This window comes from Tupaia chinensis, unplaced genomic scaffold (genome assembly GCF_000334495.1).
Source record: "Tupaia chinensis unplaced genomic scaffold, TupChi_1.0 Scaffold000280_1, whole genome shotgun sequence".
In the NCBI taxonomy this organism is placed as follows: Eukaryota; Metazoa; Chordata; class Mammalia; order Scandentia; family Tupaiidae; genus Tupaia; species Tupaia belangeri.
The window spans coordinates 119,244-128,041 of record NW_006159763.1 but is presented as its reverse complement, the minus strand read 5'-3'; the positions used below and the strand labels follow the sequence as shown (position 1 = coordinate 128,041).

Genomic DNA, 8,798 nt, shown 5'->3' with positions numbered 1-8,798 from the left:
CTTCTTCTTTTTAAAAGAGGAATTGTTGCTATAGGGTGTGTGTGCTTGATGGAAAGACAGAGAGACAGAAAGTGAGAAGTAACCACCTCCTCCCAGGGGGGATGGCCACCCCACAGTCATTTCCCTTCTTGGGGTTTTGGGCATGCACACACATGTGCATGAGTTTCAAGCTGTTGAGTCCGGGACTTGCAGTTGTCCATATGGGAGTCCAGCAACATAACCATTACACCATCGGCTGGTCCCAGTGTAGGTTCATTCTAAAGATGTAGTTACGTGAGCACCGCATTGTGTAGAGCAATGTGGGTGGCACGCTGACGCTTGTGGGGAGAAAGAATACCTTTAATGCTTTCACACGCAAAAGATGTCGTTGCAGGATATGTAAGAAATGAATGAGATACCAGTTTCTATCAGGAAAGCAGCTAGGTGGCTGGGAGAAAAAGAGGGGCGAGAGGGTTTTAAAGGTCTACCCTTTGACAGTCTTTTGAAATTTGAAATTAGTGAAAGTTTTTGCATCCCTGATTCGGGTCACTGTCACATGGATGGGAAATCCCTTTTGCTCTTGCAAGGAGACAGTTTTCTCTCCCCTTGCCAGTGCTGTGTACTCCTTTTTTTCCTTCCCGCCTCTGCACACCTCACTTCTGCATGTCTGCTCCCCGGCAGGATGACCCAGAACATGCTGACCGTGAATGGAGTCGACGTGGCCTCTTCGCCATCCCGGCCCACCCACATCAACATCCACATCCACCAGAACTCAGCGCTGGCACAGGTGTTGAGTGCAGCTGCGAGTGCCCTGAAGCAGTCTCTTTCTCACCCTCGGGACGCCATCTGGTCCAAGACCAGGCTGAACTATGGGCAGCTGGCTCTAGGGGTGAGGCTGGGCTGGCACGTGGGTCAGGGAGGTGGTGCAGAGGGGCAGAACTCTTCAGGAGGGTGCCGTGAAGGAAAGCAGGGCCGAGTTCATGCGAGGAAGGGCATGAGAACTCACCGTCATTCTTCCTTGTTTGGGAGAAGATTAGGAAGTTTCCCTGCAGAGATTTGGGTCAGAGCATGATCAACGTCTTCCTAGGTGTGCAGAGAGTAGTCCCAGCTAGAGGCGGGCAGTAAGTCAAAGAATCTCTGGAGGTCGTTAACGCAGTCTCAGTGAACCCAGGTGCTCTAAGGGCCTGCAGGTCAAGACCGTATGCACTTCAGGGGAGACAACAGTGGAAACCCTAGGCTCTAACCTAGACAGGCTTGGCAGTGGTCAGAAGGGGTCAGGATGAAAATGAAAGGCAAATCCAGTGAAATGAGAAACGAGAAGCCCCTCCAATGGCCCTGGGAGGCAGGAGTTGGTGTCAGAGCTGATCCTGAGCGGAGAAGGAGTGGGTTTAGACAGATGGAAGTAGAAGACTGGAGAAAGGAAGCTGGGCTAAGAGGATAGCAAGAGTAAAGGCAAAAGGTCCGAGAGCTCAGGGCTCAGGGCAAGTTCTATAATAGTAAAGAGGAGAGCGAATGACACTCAGGGTCGATTACGAGAGCCTTGTACGATATGGTGACGAGCTGCCTGGCTCAGCTTTGATGTGCAAAGGCTGTGGCCAGGCTCTGGGCTTCAGGGTACCTCATTCAGGAGGTGTCCGGGTGAGGAATATCAAGGTCATACTTTTTTTGATAACGGCAGGGTTGAAGAGGAATGGAAGGCGTTTATATCTCTATCCTTTGTGGGTGGGGTATTCATGATTTGGGAGTGAATGGGTGTGTGTTCTAAGTCTCAAACACAGGAAGGTCTGGAGTGTGAATGACCAGAAGATGGGATCCCTGGAAGACGGGAGTAGAGATTGGGGGTGGGGTGCATGGAGTCTGTGACAAATCTGAGACGCTGGCAGGACTTATGGGGGATAATGTCCGAGAGGCTGTGACCGGTGGGTTCTCCAGGAAGTAGAGGCTGAGATATAGGTGGGTGTGCAGATGGTTGATGGAAGTGCAGCACCCATGAAATAAATGGAAAGAGAGGGAGCAGGGTGGGGGGGGGCATCAGACAGCAATGCAGACCCTGGCAAGGTCCTCACAGGTGGGTTGGGGTGGGAGAAGCTCTAAGCAAAGACTGCCCGTTCTAGGAGTTCTGCCTGGGGTGGAAGTGGCCCTGCCTCTGCTTGCTTAATCAGTGGGCAGAGGGCCCATTTCCAAAGTGTGTGCCTTCGGTTGAAAGATGAGAGGGATCCTGAGAGAGCCGATAGTGTCGGTTATCAACGGCCATGAGGGGGTCTTAGGGCACATCTATGCCTGCCACAGAGCTCTCGATACTGTGTGTTTGGATCTGAAGAGGCGTGAGGGCCAGAGCTGAGGCCGCGCTGAGGATTTAGATGGCATTCCTAAGGGAGAAAGAGGAAGGGAAGTGGGACTCACCAGGCGGGATGACAGTGTTGAAGCTGGACAAAGGAAATGAAGAATAAGCAGGCAAGCCTACAAGGGAACTTCACAAAATCTGTGGAAAATAGAATTAAAGTATGAGTTTCTTTTAGTGCAAAACATTTTGAAATACCTGCATAGCTTTTTCATCATATGCATGAACTTTTTGAAGACTCTCGCATAAGAGTAATGACTGGAGGAGAGCTGGGTTGGTGTAGCTCCATGGATGTAGGGGAGAGAACCTTCCAGAATCAGAGGGGCAGAGAGGTCAAGGCAGAGGAAAAGGAGGGGAAAACTTCCAGGCAGGTTCTGTGAAACTCTTCCCGGTGTGCAGGCTCACAGGGAGGGCTCTGGGTTTTAATCCTGTCTTGCAGGTGACTGAGGTGCTGCTAGGGCTTATGAGCTGTGCCCTTGGAGTGTGTCTCTACTTGGGGCCCTGGACTGAGCTGCGGGCCACTGGCTGCGCCTTCTGGGCAGGATCTGTGGTGAGTTAGGCATGGGCTCTGAGTTTGGTGGGAGGCGGGTATAAGCCAGGAGAAAGTCCTTTCGGATGTGTGTCAGGAACTGGGGAAGCCACTGCAGACCCAGAGTCCAAGTGTCCTTTGGCTCCAGGAAGCTGCCTTAGGGATGGTGAGACCCCCTCACTCGCCTTGTTGTCTTTATGACCAGGGTGGAATGGGTGTGGCAGTTCTACCAGGGTCCTGTCCCTTGGATTTCTTTGCCTATCCCTTGGGTCCTACTTTGAACTGGCTGTTCTGGGAACTGTTGGTGACAGAGTGACAGGAGACCAGCCAGGAGAGTAGACTAGAGAGGCCTTTTCTCTGGTGTCCCTCTGCCTAGGCCATTGCAGCAGGAGCTGCCGCCATTGTCCACGAGAAGTACCAGCGCAGACTTGCGGTGAGTCTCGGGCACCATCTCTCCCTACCTCGTCCGTTGATCACTCCTGTGCTATCTTTTCTGCTTCTATTTTCTCTCTTCTGCTCTTTGATTCCTAATATCCTGGGGTCTTTTCTGGAGGGATGTGAAGTGTTTTGGGGGACATGAGCTGGGGAAGAAGTAGGTTCTTTCAGGACCCTCATGACTCTCCCATTGGCAGAGCGAGTCTGCATCCTGACCATCTCTTTTCTAGGGCTGGGTGTCAGTTCTGCTCACCCTGGCTGGCACTGCTACAGCTGTCGCTGCTGTCGTCCTCTGTGTGAATAGCTTGACCTGGCAAGCCGACGCCTTCCCCGATATGGACGTTGTGTGTGATCGTCCAGACCCTGTTGTCTCAACTGTGGAGTATGGATGGCGGCGGAGAAGAACTTACTCCAGCTGGGAGGAGGATGAGTGCAGGAATTACATGACTATGCTAACGGTGAGAATGAGGAGTTCAGTATTCCAGGCGCCCCTGGCCACCCTTTGCTTCCAAGGAATTGGGGCACCAGAGGGCAGGGATATAAACTCTTCCAGTCTGGACCTCATCCTAGGCCTTTGGTTCTGGAGGTTCTTTTTTTTTTTTCCCCCAGTTTATTTTATTAATGATTGAGTGCATGCCTTGCATGTCAGAGAGAGGCAGAGAGGGAGGGAGGGAGAGCCACCCTCGGCAGTCTTGTCATGTTATAATCCTCTTCCCCTAGCCTTCCTGCCTGTCAGGATCTTGGGTGCATGCACACCAGCAGGTATCGGTCTGACCTCCGAACCTGGGTCGGCCATATGATCTCCAGACTGCTGCTGATTGTGCAGCTGACTGCACCTCTGAGGCCAGGCCTGTTTGGGAGGTTTTAACTTCAGCTGGAGACATCTTTCAGACCTTCATGATAAAGGTTCCTTGACTCCAAGGGATGAGGGCCCGGCTCCCAGCACAGTGGCAGCATGCTGCCTGCAGTTCTGGGAGCTGTGGGGCTCAGCTGGTTTCAGATGCCAAGCCAACCTGAAACATGCTGGGTGTGCCCAAGAGCTGGACTTGCTGGAGAGCTGGGGAAGAAGGGCATGGCAAAGGAAACCCTGTTAAGGGGTGAGTCTTTTTCTCATGACAAATAAACCTTCTTAGAAGGTTTTTTTCTTTTCTTTTCTTTTTTTCTTTCCTCTCCCCACCCCCACAGGGCATGTGTACTTGCTGGAGAGATACAGAGAGAGATAGATACACAGGGAAAATGAGAAATCACCCCTTCAGGGGATGGCCATGCCACAATCCCTTTCTCTTCCATTTTTCTCCTAAGATTTTGGGAGTACGTGCATGTGTGCCCAGTGTGATTTTAAAGACACCAGGTCTGGGACTTGAATCATGGTCTGCCATGTGAGAGTCCAGCCCTTTAACTACCACACCACCTGCCGGTCCCATAAAATGAACTAAAAAGAAAAGATGATAAGAACAAAGTGGACATAGTTCAATTTTGTGGGTAACTTGATTGAATGTGTAGTTAGCAAGTGGGTTCTCTCATGTGGTTGGGGGTGAAGTTGCCTGAGGGCTCGCCTGGGCTGGTTGTCCGAGATGGTGCCCCCATGTAGCTGGGAGCTCAGGTGGGAGAGTCAGCCTGAGGGCCCACTGTAGCTTCTCCATGTGGACCAGTGCTTCTCATAGCATGGCCAGGAAGTTGCCAAGTCGGGAACATCCCAGCTGTGAACATTCCAGGAGGTGGGGAACAAGCTGCCGGGCCATTGGGGGCTGCCTCTGTCACTGACATAGGGTCACATTCCCTGCATTTTACTGACCAACGTAGTCACAGCTTCTAGATCCCAGGTGGTGGAGAAATAGACTCCGCTTCATGATGGGGAATGGTAAGGTCATGCCGAAGGCCACCAAATGGGATGGAAGCTGTGGCTGCCCCATCACTGAGAAATGCAACCTACTGTGGTAGGTAGCAGCTAGCTGGAGGGTGGGCTGTGGTCTGGTTGTTAGGGGAGCTGGAGCTCCCATGGATGACCACACGGTTTGCTTCTAGCCCCACTGACTTGAAACATATGCCAGGTGTGTGCATGTGCATGCCCCAAATCCCAACAGGGATGGAGAGGCGGTGGAGAAGGGTTTGTGGTGTGGCTGTGCCCAGGGGGTGCTTTCTCCTTCTCCTTGTCTCTCTATCTTTCTCTGGGGAGTACACACACCTTCTGGCAGAAAAAAAAATAAAAGAAAAAAGTAAAAGCGAGAAGGAAGTGCTGGCTGGACAGAGCCTGGGATGTGGGTGGGAGTACGAAGAGGTGCCATGAGCAGAATTGGAGGACCCCACTTGACTGTATCTTTTTTCCTCTGATATCTCCAGAAATTGTTCATAGGATTCCGTGCCCTGCTCCTGACCATCTGTGCCATGAATGTCATCGTGTCCTTGGCTTCCCTGGGGATGGGTCTTCGGAGCTTGTGTAGTCAGAGCTCTGCCCTCCTGGTGAGTGGTGACGGAGGTGCTGCTGGACAGTGGGTCTGGGTGGGGGAAGCGTGGGAGTAGGAGGCACAGTGGGCCTGGAACACCCTGCCCGGGTCAGGCCTGGAAGACCCTGCCCAGGTCAGGCCTGGAAGACCCTGCCTCGGTCAGGCCCAGCCTGAAGCTTCCTTCATGCTTGGCTGGCTGACTGTCTGGGAATGTGACCTCCTCGCTGCATTCCAGGCCCTGCCTCCTGCTCTCCTGTATTCTAGTGTCCCCACTTCCTCCTCCTTCTGTCCCAGCTCTTTGCCTGACCCCCCTCCTCTGCCACCTTGTCTTTTCCTGTCATATTTCTTTTTTCTCCTTTACCAGGTTTCCAAGTTCTCTGAAGCTAGCTCAGCCTCATCCTCCCCCGACCACCCCCAATTGTTTTTCTTCCTTTCTTTTTCTTCCAGGTTGAGGAAGGGTCACAGAATAAGCTTTTAGGGGAGAACTCGGTGCCTCCCTCCCCCTGCAAGGAGAAGGGCCCAGCTGCCATCATCCTGTGAACAGTTGAAGACCCTTCCTGGGCCCTCGGTATGTCCCAGTCTGGAGCAGCCCAGGACCTGCAGGAGGACGAGCGCTGACCCCAGCCGCACATGGGCCTCTCCTGGCTGGCCCCACTTCTTTCCTTCGTGCCCTGCCATCCCAGCCAGTGTTCCTACTTCAGGTTCTCAGTTCAGTCAGCAGACACTGCTGCGTTTTCCCAGTACCAGCTGAGCTGAAACACCAGGGGCAGGAACGCTGCAAGTACCATGCAGTCTCCCTGTGTTTACACACCCCGTGCGCTGCCAGAACCCTTTCTTTGCATTGATACATATGGAATTAAATGAGAGCTGACTGAATTGCCTTAAGTCCTGCTCTAGATCTGTGAACTCCTTTTTATGATTGCCTTGCGCTGAAATGTACAGGAACAGTCACTCTCACTTGCTCAGAATCTTGTTGCCTTCTGAGCTATCTTTACGCATCTACAACTTTGACCTGTAGACCACAGAACCGCGTGGAGCAGGAAGCTGGCCCCTGTGTTCCTCTCTTCCTTTCTTCTTTTCTCTTATCTTTTCGCAGTCATGGGTGTTGATGCTCGCTCCCTCCATGCACAGACATGCACACAAACACTTGCTATTCTATTCTGCACCTTCATCATAAACAATGTGACCGAGTTTTTCCACTGTTTCCTTGTACATGTATGAATTCATGGTATAAATATACGGATGTATTCATTTCTGAAGGGCAGGAAAGCAGGGCTTCACGAGACCTTCACAAGGTAGGGTCTTCTGACATGGCAGCCCCATGGGAGAGGAGCTGTTCTAGTCCATGGGCACTGACCTGAGCCCCACCTCCCCCTCACATGGAGCTGTGCTGAGCACATCCAGGGCTTTGGAGGCCAGCCAGCCCAGGCTTCCCCTGTGGGCACTTCAGAGTGGAGGACCTGCACGGGGCTACCGATCCTCTCAAGGCCTGGCACCAGCCTGTTCTTTACAGAGAGATTTGTAGATCAACCCAGGAGACAGCCGTATGCTCAGAGTATTGGCTGGAGGTCAGTCAATTCTAGTGTAAAGGTGAATCCTGTCTGCTGTTTATAAGTAATTTCACTGAAACAGAGTCGGGCCTGAGAGGACCCAACCTTTGGCCAGTAGTAAGCCTGAAACCAATCGATCTCATTATCTTCCAGAGTCTAAAGTCGACAAGTCATCAGTCAGAAAACCATGACCCAGAAACACTGGCAATCCCCACCTCCTACCGTCTATTCCCCACCCCTTAATAAGGAAGGAATTAGAGTCCCGAAGGAGTGTAGAGCCTCCTGAACCTCAGCATGCATTTCCCTCCAGCAATGCAGGGATGGAAACTCTTCATCCTCGGTTGAACAGACGAATGTGAATGTTGCTGAGTTCTGAAGCCAAGGTGGGTGGGCGTGTGACAAGACTCATCAGCAGGACAAGGGCCTGTGAGGCCCCACCTAGTCAGGCTTCAGAGAAGGGTGAATCCATAAAGAAAGATTCATTGCTACTTTTCCGTGGTTCTCCTGAGTTCTTGCAGGTCTTGCACACAGAAGCACTGCCTGCCTCTGTTCTGGACTGTCTTTACTTTTCAATTGTCAGAGGGCTCATATGGAAGAGATAGAGAGATAGAAAGAGAGAGAGAGAGAGAGAGAAAGACGAAAGCACCCTCAGTGGGTTGTGGTCACTGAGTTCTTGCAGGTCTTGCACACAGAAGCACTGCCTGCCTCTGTTCTGGACTGTCTTTACTTTTCAATTGTCAGAGGGCTCATATGGAAGAGATAGAGAGATAGAAAGAGAGAGAGAGAGAGAGAGAAAGACGAAAGCACCCTCAGTGGGTTGTGGTCACCCTGCAATTCCTTCTCCATTTCTCCATCCCATTAGGATTTAGGGCATACACACAAATACACCCAGCATGTTGCAACCAGGATTTGAACCGAGCAGCTGGCCATGTGGGTTCTGTTCCCCTAACCACCAGGCTATGGGGCCAGCCTTGGGCTGTCTTTTCAAAGATGTTTATAGGAGCAGCCTTGGAGTAGTGTCTTCTTAAGGAGCAAAGGCCAAGTGTGTTTGCTGTCTGCTATGAAAGAATAAGGGTCCTTAAGCCAGGTTGTCTTTCCTGGAGCCCAACCTGCTACATGTGCGGGGTCACCTGGCCCTTTTACATTGCCGTGTGGGAACTGGGCTCATGGAATCAGAGTAAAAGGGCATTACTGTGGCTGCCGCCGCAGTGGTAAGTTGTTCTTTGTCTTTGGCTCAGAAGTTTTGTGTCCTCTCCTGGCATGAAACTATGGCAGGCTGACTCACTGGCCTGCAAGTAGAACTGCAGCTCAGTCCCTCATTGTTCCTGACTGAGGGCCTCCTGTATGCAAAGTGTGTGATACACACAGACCTGAGACATGGCTTCTGACACCAAGACGTTCTGCCATCTGGTTAGGAGGTGAGGCCACGAAGCTTGAGAATTACTTGAGTGCCAAATTAGCAGTACAGCAGACAGGAGGGTGCCATGCTTAATGCTTGTTGAATATTTAAAGAAGACACT

At 51.8% G+C, this 8,798-nt stretch overlaps 1 protein-coding gene across 1 annotated transcript in view; it reads left to right on the top strand.

The window, feature by feature from the left end:
* Positions 1-6,613, top strand: part of TMEM176B (transmembrane protein 176B) — a 9,665-nt gene extending 3,052 nt beyond the window's left edge. Inside the window, exons 2-7 of the mRNA XM_006150214.3 lie at positions 661-868; positions 2,760-2,870; positions 3,226-3,282; positions 3,515-3,742; positions 5,625-5,744; positions 6,176-6,613. Of these exons, the coding sequence (XP_006150276.1) occupies positions 662-868; positions 2,760-2,870; positions 3,226-3,282; positions 3,515-3,742; positions 5,625-5,744; positions 6,176-6,268 (816 nt within the window). The 5' untranslated portion in view covers position 661 and the 3' untranslated portion in view covers positions 6,269-6,613. The remainder of the gene's footprint in view (positions 1-660; positions 869-2,759; positions 2,871-3,225; positions 3,283-3,514; positions 3,743-5,624; positions 5,745-6,175) is intronic.
* The last annotated feature ends 2,185 nt before the right edge of the window (positions 6,614-8,798 follow it).